The sequence below is a fragment of the Glycine soja genome, chromosome 4, assembly GCF_004193775.1.
Source record: "Glycine soja cultivar W05 chromosome 4, ASM419377v2, whole genome shotgun sequence".
Classification (NCBI taxonomy): Eukaryota; Viridiplantae; Streptophyta; class Magnoliopsida; order Fabales; family Fabaceae; genus Glycine; species Glycine soja.
In genome coordinates, this window is record NC_041005.1 from 7649777 (window position 1) to 7662061 (window position 12285).

A 12285-nucleotide genomic window follows, 5' to 3' on the forward strand; every position below is an offset into this window, starting at 1 on the left:
ATGGTTGTGGTTACTAGTCATACAAACAATGACCCTACAAATGTAAGTGACAAAGATGTAGTGCGTTCACGAGTTCAAATAAGCGTTGTCGTTGTCGAAACAACTTCGTTGTCACAAAATAATATAATCTCAATTATAAATTTCCCACCATTTTCTACCACAAGACCATGGGTATGCCACCAATGTCAAATGAAATGAACTTACGATGTAGGAAGCAAAAGACTTGCTACGTTATATTGTAAAATTATTTTTGTAAACATTTCTCGCATCTACTTGGATGGTTTTACTCCTTTTGTCTGCCTTTATTCTAAAGTTTTCCAACTGAAGAAAAACTGTTATGTAAAATCTGAAATAAAAAATTAAGCATCCAACATTGGTAAATGTATGTAAACAAAAACATTGTACCAGATTCTTGGCAGGGAATATGCTTTCTTCTATCTCATGTTTGGTAATAGTAGAAAAGGATAAAAGTCAGCTCCCCTCCCCCAAAAAAAATGATCCCAATAAACGTTGAATACAATTAGAATGATAGAAAATAATAAATTGTGCATTGATTATTACCAGCGTTACTTTCTACCCAGATGATTGTCTGCTTGATACGTAATTCTGAATGCAACACTCAGTTAAACTAAAAGGACATGGTAATTATCTTTTTATTTTCATCGCATCTTGCCTCTGTAAGTGTGGCCTCCCCCCGCCAAAAAAAAAAAACGGAATAGAATATTTTTATTCTAATTTGTTTGAGAAATAAAATGTCAGCTATGAAAAGCAAACAATACATTGACACCCTTCATATTTTGTTTATCTATCTTTGAAATGTTAGGCAAGGATCACCGAAGGACACGTGTTGCAAATGCTTATTACTCCCTGTTTATGGCAATTGGTAATATTCTTGGATATACAACTGGATCATACAGTGGTTGGTACAAGGTCTTTGCTTTGGCACTTACCCCTGCATGCAATATTAGTTGTGCAAATCTCAAGTCTGCTTTCTTTCTCGACATTATTTTCATTGCTGTCACCACATATATAAGCATTGTGGCAGCTAAAGAAGTGCCTCTAAGTTCAAGTGGAGCACTCCCTGTTGAAGAAGCAGCAGCAGGGGAATCAGGTACTGCAGGAGAAGCTTTCCTGTGGCAGCTATTTGGGACATTCAGATATTTTTCGACCCCTATATGGACAATACTGACTGTTAATGCTCTAAGATGGATTGGGTGGTTTCCATTTCTCCTATTTGATACTGATTGGATGGGCCGAGAGATTTATGGTGGTGAGCCAAATGAAGGCCCTAATCATGATACTGGAGTTAGAATGGGGGCACTTGGCTTACTGCTTAATTCAGTTGTTCTTGGAGTAACGTCAGTACTCTTGGAGAGGCTATGCAGGAAGCGGGGACCTGGGTTTCTGTGGGGAATTTCAAATATCCTAATGGCTGTCTGCTTTATTTCAATGCTTGTTGTAACCTATGTGGCAAATAACATTGGCTATGTAGGCAAAGATCTACCACCAACTGGCATTGTGATAGCTTCATTGATAATCTTTATCGTTCTTGGATTTCCACATGCAGTGAGTTGCTCTATTTCCTGCTAAAAGCATTTTGTTTCGTTCTTTTTTCTGTCAATATTGAAGGCACCTTTTCTGTCTCCTACGTTCCTTAAAAAGAGACTCAAATTCTGTCTTTTTGCATGGTTTCAGTGGCTCATATATATGAAGTATCTTAATTGGCTTGATTTTGGCTGCATGACCTCTTTAGCTTAAACTGACTTATGTTCCTTAAAATAAACCGTAGTATTTTGTTCTTCAGGTTTTCTTTTAAAAATTCTGAGTGGCTCATACAGTGTCTTGACTCAATCTTGGCAGCACTGTCTTAGCACAAACGGACATATTTTTTACTCCTTTTAAGAAGCATGATGCGACACAAATGAAAATTTGGAAATGATTTCATTAATTATGCACAAGTTTGTGCATATATTATTTGAGAATTCTATGTAATTTAATATGACTTCTTGGATTAATTATTTCAGATCACTTACAGCTTTCCATATGCCTTGATTTCCACACACATTCAGTCATTGGGGCTTGGTCATTGTGGGCAGGATTGATGCCTTATTCTTTCTTAGATATATGATTGTGTGACTATTTATATTTATATTAATTATTGGTATTTTCAGGATTGTCAATGGGAGTCCTTATATTAATTGTTGATATTTATCCCTTTTTTGTTTTTTTTTATGGGTTTTTTTTGGGGTTTGAGATTCAAATGAAGTTTTATGATATTTTTTGGCATTCCCAGTAGATCTTAATGTGAATATTTTCAACTTCAATTCTATTGAGAAGAAGGAAGAGAAAGCAAGAGACATGACTGAATCTGTAAATCAATGTACACAGCAAAGTGTATTATTATATAGTGTGGATAATGACTACAGAGAAAATAATTGACTAATTACTATAATAATGCAAATCTTAGAATTGCCTAATTATGATAGCTGAGGAATTTAATGGATGCAGGTTAAATTTTGATACCATTTTATAATTTGTATTTGAATATAAACTCAACTTTAAAAGATAAATCATGAGTTAATGATTACTCCTCACTTGTATACATTATTTTAATCATTTTAATCATATTAGTATCAATGTAGGGTCTCTCATACCGGAAAATTTTTTTTGGCAACGATGGACAATGGATCCACTAGGAAGGCATGAAATAAGGCTGTCCCTTGTTAGGCTCTAGTACCATGTTGAGAAGAGAGAAAGCGAGACATGACTGAATCCATGTGTCAATGTTGACAGCAGAGTGTATTACTATTATTTCACAGCATAATAATTACAAAGAAAATAATTGCCTAATTACTATAATTATGTGACTTTTTTTTATCAATAGGGTGCAATTTTTTTTATTTTTTTTAAATGGGAATAGTTTTGAAATTATTTTTCAAAAAGATAAGTCGTGTTCTAAGTTAGGGTTTTAACACTTGTTACGATTTTATTTTTTTTAATTAAAATCATAAATAATTTTATGACTTGAGTGTATCTTTTTTTTTCCGACTTTAAAGTCGTAAATTATTTTTTTAATATTTTTTATTTGATATATTTTGTATATTTAAAATTTAGATAATCTTTTAATAATGTTATCAAAATTTATTTTTTAAATGAAATATAAAAGTAACTTAATGACATTTAATATATTTTTTTGAATATTTTTTATTATTTTAAAAACTAAAATTTGAAACCAAATATTAAAAAAATTTGTTACTAATATTAAGTTATAATTTATGATTTTGAATTATTTATTTTGTGTAAATGAATTTACTATTAATAACATGTAATAATTTAGTAATAAAAGTAATTGTTAAATTAAAAATAACATAATATATTAATATAAATAATTTAACAACTATTAGTAATAATTTAGGATCACACATTGGCTTTATACAAGTTAAATTATTTATATTAGTCCTAAATTATTACTAAAATATACAACATATTAAATAAAACTAATAACGTGTAAAATTAAAAATATTTATTTAATAATTAAATAAATAAAATTGTTTACAATTTTAAAAAAATTAAAACAAAACAATATAAAATATAAACAAAAAAATAGCGTGAGAAAAAGGAATTACAACTTTAAAGTCGTAATCCATTAAAAAAATATCTTATGACTTCAAAGTTGTAAAATAAAAAAAAGTATGACTTTAAAATTGTAAAAAGAAATTTACACTAAAATCATAAAATTATTTACAATTTTAGTTAACAAAAATTAAAATAAGATATTACACTCTCTTGTGACACCTTTTATGACTTACTCCTTTGCAGAAATAATTTAAAAACTATCCCATTGGAAAAAAAAGCAAAAAAAAATTACATTTAGTAAAAAAAACCTAATCATGTAATCCTAAAATTGCTTAATTATCATTATTAAGATATCTACAATATCTAATAAACTCCGAAAAATATATTGAGTTAAATGTCATAAATGGTCCTGAGTCGATGTGTACAGTTACAATTTTACATCACTTGATAAAAGGAAATATGTAAATGAATAATCAATTAATTGATATTGATAACATTAATGGCAACAGGAAGTACAATTATAGGGCTCTGATCCCCGTACTGTGAATTTTCCTTAACCTAAACACGAAACATGATTTATAGTTCTCTCCCAAGGTATTTTTCTGAGTAAAACTATGAGTGCAGTAATTGTCATGCTGGGGTCAAATTGCCATCAACTGATGTGTCTTTTGACTAAGAAACAGAATCTTTGGCAAGGGAATTGTGACAAAAATTTAGAGAGTGTGTCAAGATATGTGTCTGATACATGGATCCTTTTCAAAGGTGACCATGCTTATGTTTTTAACTTTTAATTTGGTCAACTTATTCCCACCTTTCATCTGTACAGTATAAGACAATTAAAAACTGTCCATTATTACAAGAGTACAAGAAATCTATTTCAAATAGGCATAAAGATAAACAATCTGCATAAAAAAACGATAATGATCTTCAATTCCTTTGCATATCTCTTGAGAAGATATCATTAAGAAATCATGACCTGCACTGGAGGTAGGTCATCAAAGATTTGTTTCACACGAAAGATTATAAGAAAGAGCCCTTGAGAGTATGAGCATTTTGTTCCAGAGAAATATACCTGAAAACAGAAAATTTAGCACAACTTAATAAAGCTTTTCCTTACTCCTGTTAAAGCCTTTAAAATTAGTTGAATGAAATTTGGATTGAAGGACACACAAAATTCACTGAGAACTTCAAATTGCCTACTCAACAGGATGTGACCTCTATGGCATCGGTTCAGGCTCCATTTTGATTTTGCTCATTCATTATGAGCCCGAATTATTACTCAGTTAATTCACTTTTCCTTGATCCATCATTGTCTGAAATTAGATACTGTTTGAGACAGAGTAAGGCAATGAGATTTAGCCAGAGTCGCATGGCTATTTTGTACTATCATGCAGGTTTAATGAAAATTTGATTTGTACTTTCGTTTTCTTCCAAATACCACATTTCAAGTAACTGATTGACAGATATCAATCCAGCTAGTATAATTATTTACAAATAATAAAAATTCTGAATTATTTTATAGTTCTAAGGTCATGGTGATTTATCTTTTGTAAACGAAACTTTGTGTGAAAGGATCTAATTTGTGCATAGTTATTTGAATATTTTGAGCTGCTGAGCTTATGTATACCAATGTTTGAAATAGATGGTGGTTTCCCTGGGAAGTGGACCATGGGATCAGCTATTTGGTGGGGGAAACTCTCCAGCCTTTGGTGTGGCAGCTGTTGCAGCCCTTGCCAGTGGACTCATAGCTGTCTTGTTTATTCCCCGACCTGGTGGTCAAAAGCCTCGAAACCCTGTATGAGGTATTATGTTCTTTCTGCAATTGGCACGGATTTGTTTTGAAAGAGGGATGATGAAAATGAATGAACAAGTAGCAATAATTTGTAAATAGTTTTGTTTTACTTTTGTTTGATTGTAGTCTTTATATTGAGGCTTTCATTCATCGAGATACCCCCACCCCCCGACCCAATTGTTTTTGTAATTTGAATAATTGTTACATGGATGTGTTTTCATCTTATTGATCATTATTTATGGCCGTTGAGCTAATTTTGAGTGTCATTATTTTCTGATATTTTGGAAGCTTTTGGCTCTCTCCTTTGTCACCCTGATGAGTGAGATGTCTCTTTAAAACAGTGAGAATGCTCTGCTTTGTTAAATTTGAGGGACCCTCTACTGGCTGTAAGAAAAGAAAAAAAATTCTTGATGTATAAGGAACAATGTAAAAGAAGCAACTCTCGTAGCACTACTTTTCCAAACATCCTGGCAACTCAGATAATAATCATAAAAGCTGTCGTCAAAATATTTATAACTTACATGTAATTAGTGTTTACTGTTTGATGGGAGGATTAGATGAATGAATTGTTCCATATTTATAATTTATAAAAAAAAAATCCCGATCAATAATTTCTTTTCGTTTGTTAGAAGACTGGTAAACATTGGGCACTCCTTTCTATAGTAAATTGTATGCCATTCGTATTCTACTGTTTCAGCACAGCAATCAGAGTTGTAACAATTATGCTTTCTAGATTTTGCCCATAAACATGTAATTCTATGTAAATAATATATGTTGGAATACAAGTTTGAGTAAAGTCTTCTCTTGATTAAAATTAAAAAAATATATAAATAAAGAAAAGACTTCTCTTGATTAAAATTAAAAAAATATATAAATAAAGAAAAGACTGATAAATTAAAACCTTAATTTTAAATTAAAATATGATGTTAAGTTTATTCATATTTGTTTCATAGACGAGTTCTTACACAAACATCCCATTTCTATACTCTCTACAGTCTACCCGATTGTGGAAAAGGTCAGAGGAATCTGTTCTAGCTTCTAGAGGAGCATAATCGTTGTTAATGTCAAAGTTAAAACTAGGCTTGTCATTCTTTTACCGAAATTTGCAATTTAGTAGTTTGTTGCGTCGAAAAAAATTGTGGCTGATCTCCACTATGACAACTTGTTTGAAGATATCTAACAGTATATTTGTACGCCATCATGACGTGATACTGAATTCTAACCTAATCTCTTGGGTTGGAAGAGATTTCTAGAGCTGCACTGCACTTTGCCAATCCAATTAGAGTGCCAAATTCGAGATGGATTTGTTCCAATTCATATTCTTTCTTTGGATGAGACTGGTTTTTTCATATTGTCCAATGTCAGAACTTTTGCTGTTGCTTTATTAATTAATTCCAAAACATTGGTTCCCTTGCATGATACATATCTTTCATTTCACATCAACTTGGTGGTGAGCTACAAACACATGGAATCTGACATGGGATGGCCTTCAGTTACAGGGGATTTTTAATATATATATTACTTGGTATTATTATAGAATGAAATACTGATGGCTGAAGTTGCTCTGACGGCAAGGGAAGAGAAAAAGAAAGAGTTTATCTGGAGTGTTTTGGTTAATAACGGTGCAGAGGTGGTTCTGTTTCCTCATATATAACGCCATGCTCTCTTACACACAGACTGACTCATCTCAATTTCCATCATCTTGTGATATAAGATTAAATGTTTGTAATTGGAGCACTTAATTCTCTCTCTTAGTGTTTCCTAGCTACCATCTGTCTCTTCTCCATATGGCCAGCTACCATCATTCCCCATTAACACCACTTGGTGGTCCCTCCATAATCCATACACATATATTTTGCATATGTGAATAGTTATAGATATACAGATATACATGAAGATAACCTTTATAAAAGGGAAAGTGGGAAGAAAAAAGTGCAATATTATATATATACACTGGATTTGAATTTTAACCTTTTGTTGCTCAAAATAAAATCCCACGTAGGAACACAACTACTTTTTTAAAATGCCATTCCAAATCTCTCTCAGCTTTGTTTGAAACAAAATCACAACGAAACCAACTTATCACTTGATGACGGGACTCATAACTTTGATTTGTAATCCTGTTTCGTATAGAATGCTTATTAAGTTTTCATTTTTCCTCTGTTGCTTGAGGCCAAGAAATTCCCCAAATTGCATTCTCTATATAGCTTGATATATAACATTCTTCGTCCTCTATATATTTCAACCTATCTGCTTGCTAGGGGATAAAACATTCAAACAACTGATAATAGTAGTAGTACAACAAGAGGCATAGAAACGTGTGGGGCCTAAATTTGGTGCAAGAAAAAACTTGCTTCATCTGTTAGACAAAGTAGTCAAGGGAATGTTTCTCCCTTCGGGTGCTTCAAATGGTCTATATATATATATATATAGACAATGGATGTGTTAGGATTGGAATTTATGGCATGGGCTGGAGAAGAATGAGACATGCATGGCTTGGCTGCCTCTAAGAACTTGCAATGCCAAACATTTTGCCAGCAGTACAAATAAGCAACTAGTAGCCACTGTCCAAAACCAAACAAAATATGTTGTAGTAAAAGTATGTTAAATTTGTACAAACACTTGCTCTATTCTCTTTTCTTTATGACTCATTTTTTCTCTGTTTATTTTTATTTTTTTCGTTAGGTGACTTATTTTATTTTACACTTTTGTCTTCTTTTTCTATTTTCTTTTAACAGTATAAAAATCATTAATATTAATAAATTTTTCTGGGTACAAATACAAACGCACAAGTATCGTGTATGCCCTTGTCATTTATTTCATAATATAAGTACCCCATGTCGCACCATCACAAAATAGAAAGGGAATAATAATAATAATAATAATAATAATAATAATAATAATAATAATAATAATAATAATAATAATAATAACATAATGCGTTCCTTTGACAAGTTGGGGAATTTTCTTTGGTGAATTGGCTTCTCCATATCACCACTTGGCGTTCCCAGTTTGAGGATAAAATTCTTTGTGTTCCTTACACAGGGAAATGAAAAGCCAAATGTGGTGTTTTAAAAGATTATCCACATGCAATCCGTCCATTAATAACTAGGCGAGTTTAAACCACTATTAACCCATCATTATCAAATCAAAGCCTGTCATGGATTTGACGGCTAAAATAACCGAATAAATCCGTCCATTCTTTTTTTTTTGAGTTTCACCATCCGTCGCTAAAGATAAGATCGAACTTGTTTCCTCTCCACACTCAAAGGCAAGGTAAGGAGAGCTCTATGTGCTGCTGTTCTCCAGATGTCATACCCAATTTGTTTTTCACCTTTTTAATAAATCATTATTATAGTAATATATCCTTCAATTTTTCCGTTCAAGCATGCCCTTTCTCTTTTACCCGTTTTTTCTTCTTGGTAAAAGTTTTTTTTAAAAAAAAAATAAAAAATCGCCCCCAGTGATTGACATTGATAATTTGATCGAAGTATATGTTTAGCAATATATCCTTCTATAATGACACGTAACCTTTGTAGGACCCAGCCTTTTATCATACATAAAGACACACTCTCCTCTCCCTCCCATACACAAATTAAACCCTCTTATTCTCTCAAACAACTTGAAACGCAGTGCACGATCACACTAAGCCCAAGCCAAGAAAGTAGTAGCAAAGCTAGCTCTTGTATAGTCAAGCCTGTGTCATATATTACTATATTCATCTCTCTCTAAGTCGTTTATATATCCAGAACTATACAGCTTCAAGTATTAATAGCTAGCTAGTCATCATGTGTAATCCGAAACCATCGTCATCATCCCCATTTCTGTGTCCCACAAAAAACCACATCATAACTCCCGACCCCAAACTCATAAATCACCCTCCTCCCGTTGATGATCAACTTAAAGATGAACTTCACAGATGGCCAACGCCTAATGAGGTAATAAAAGAGAAAAGAATATATATATATATATATATAAATAAAAAAGGGAGGGGAAAAAAATCCAAGTAGCTAGCTAGCTAGCTAGCCAGCCATCCATATAATTTTTTTGTGAATGTAAATTAAATGAAGTTGCGCATGCAAGTTACTATCTCCATAGTCACATCACATGATTAAAAAACAAATAATGCCAGTTTACGAATAGCATGGCCATGATATGAACTATTTGTCCTTTGCAGGTGATAGCAGAAATGAAGGCCATAGGGAAGATATCAGGCCCAACAGCTCTAACCGGTTTAATCCTATATTCCAGAGCCATGATCTCCATGGTCTTCCTGGGCTACCTCGGCGAGATGGAGCTCGCCGGAGGCTCCCTCTCGATCGGGTTCGCCAACATCACCGGCTACTCCGTGATCTCCGGGCTTGCCATGGGAATGGAACCCATTTGCGGGCAAGCCTACGGCGCCAAGCAATTGAAGACCCTGGGCCTAACCCTCCAGAGAACCGTCCTCCTCCTCCTCTCAACCTCCCTCCCCATCTCCCTGACGTGGCTGAACATGAAGAACATCCTCTTATGGTGCGGCCAAGACCAGCAGATCTCCTCCACCGCGCAAACCTTCATCATCTTCTCCATCCCCGACCTCTTCCTCCTCTCCCTCCTCCACCCTCTGAGAATCTACCTCCGAACACAAAGCATCACGTTACCCCTCACCTACTGCTCCGCAATCTCCGTCCTCCTCCACGTCCCTCTCAACTTCCTATTAGTTGTCCACTTTAAAATGGGAGTGTCTGGCGTTGCAATAGCCATGGTGTGGACCAACCTAAACCTCTTCATCTTCCTTTCTTCCTTTGTTTACTTCTCTCGTGTCTACAAGGACTCGTGGGTTCCCCCTAGCACCGACTGCCTCAGGGGATGGTCTTCCCTTCTCGCACTAGCTGTTCCTAACTGCGTCTCCGTCTGTCTCGAGTGGTGGTGGTACGAACTCATGATCATTCTCTGCGGACTCCTTCTCAACCCAAAATCCACCATTGCCTCCATGGGAATCCTTATTCAGACAACTGCGTTGGTCTACGTCTTCCCTTCGTCTCTCAGCCTCGCCGTCTCCACCAGAGTGGGGAACGAGTTAGGCGCCAACCGCCCCGCCAAAGCCCGCATTTCCATGATAGTCTCACTCGCCTGTGCTGTTGCCTTGGGCGTCGCCGCCATGCTCTTCACCACACTCATGAGACACCGGTTGGGGAGATTCTTCACCTCTGACCGAGAAATCCTCCACCTTACGTCTATTGCGCTGCCCATTGTGGGCCTCTGCGAGCTCGGGAACTGCCCGCAGACCACGGGCTGCGGCGTGTTAAGAGGCAGCGCCAGGCCCACCGTCGGAGCGAATATCAATTTGGGCTCGTTTTATTTGGTGGGCATGCCCGTTGCGGTTCTTCTCGGGTTTGTCGGGAAAATGGGCTTTCCTGGGCTCTGGGTTGGGTTGCTTGCGGCCCAAGCCTCTTGTGCTTCTCTCATGATATTCGTTCTCTGCACCACTGACTGGAACGCGCAAGTGCGGAGGGCCAACGAACTTACTAATGCTAATTCTGCTCCGTTCAAGCAAACGGAGTACTGTAACAATGTTCGTCTTCGAGAGATTGTTGCCACGGAGGATCATGATCATGAGATTACCAACACACCTTCTCTTGAAACAGACCCTCTCATTATACACACTATAAATAATTAATTAACCATGTTCAATTCCTTTTAGTTCGTTATTGTTATTCCTTGGGTAGGGAGAATCCAAAAGAGATATTGGATTTGGATTGTACTGTTGTAGAGAAAAATAATATTTATTTAATTTCCCCTTTATTTCTCTCACATCGCTTGTTTTTTCTTTCTTTTGGATAGTCCGTACTCGCGTTAGTGATAAAAACTTCTTTAACATCAGGATAACCTTTTTTTTACAGTTTAGTGGATTAATTGACTTTTTAAATTTTAGACTTTATAGACAAGTTTACATGTTAATTAATAATAGCTAGCTAACGAGGATAGGAGGTATATATATATATATATATAAAAGAAAGAAAGAATGCGTCTTTTGTTACTTTTCCTCGGGACCATTCAGAGAAAGAGAGAAGCATCGGAGATAGTTATGAAAGATGGTGCAATCATTATTTCAATAGAGACACTGAGTTAGTGATTCTGTTACTAATTAATATGACATATATTAAAAATTTAAAATTATATATGTATCTATTATATATAAGTATATAATTAATATTATTTAAGTAGGAAAAATTTATTTATATTTTAAAATCTAAAATAATAATCAATAATAATAATGAGATATTAAGATGGGTTCGTAGAAGTAGTTCATTTTTATTTTTTTTTTATAAAATTAATGGGATCGAACTAGTTTAGATGAGATTTAATGATCTAATCGATTGAATTTAATCGGATTATTAATTACCTGATTGATCTAATGATAAAACCAATCCAATTAGGCTATTTGATTTTGGTTGGACTAGTCCGACCAACCAAATCAAACCAAATTTCACAATTATGACATGCGGTTCATATGTTGGTTTGTTCGAAGGAAAACAAAAGGGGTTTCTGAGTAACGTTGGTGCTGTTCCCTTCGACAAAGGGCAAAACTCTTGACTGTCTAAAACCGGAAAAAGAGAAGAAGAAAAAAATACTACCTCTAAAGACCATCAAAAGCGTATCTTTAAACTCACTTTCATTCCGGCTATTCCTTCTTCTTTTTTATAAAAAGAAATAATAATTATTTAAAACAAAGGAAATGGTAGAATGTCTCTCAATCATGGTATGTTGATAATGATAGCAATGCATTAGGGTTGGTGTTGAGTTGATTTATTATTAAATATCTAAAATTCGAGAGATGTAGCTCTAATTGTACGTTCTCGTAAATCGTTGTCGTACAATTCCGTAATGTGCGTGTGATGCAATGAAAATTGGCCCCATGAGTGTGTCTATCT

The 12285-nt window shown here is 34.5% G+C and overlaps 1 protein-coding gene and 1 pseudogene across 1 annotated transcript; both read left to right on the plus strand.

Annotated features, from left to right (window-relative positions):
- The first annotated feature begins 816 nt into the window (after window positions 1–816).
- On the plus strand, window positions 817–5601 carry LOC114408093 (annotated as a pseudogene).
- Window positions 5602–8969: 3368 nt separating this feature from the next.
- Window positions 8970–11164, plus strand: LOC114409165 (protein DETOXIFICATION 48-like). Its single transcript, XM_028372513.1, has 2 exons — window positions 8970–9306; window positions 9546–11164. Exons 1-2 carry the CDS (start codon window positions 9157–9159, stop codon window positions 11028–11030), a joined length of 1635 nt encoding a protein of 544 aa, XP_028228314.1. The 5' UTR covers window positions 8970–9156; the 3' UTR covers window positions 11031–11164.
- Window positions 11165–12285: the final 1121 nt, after the last annotated feature.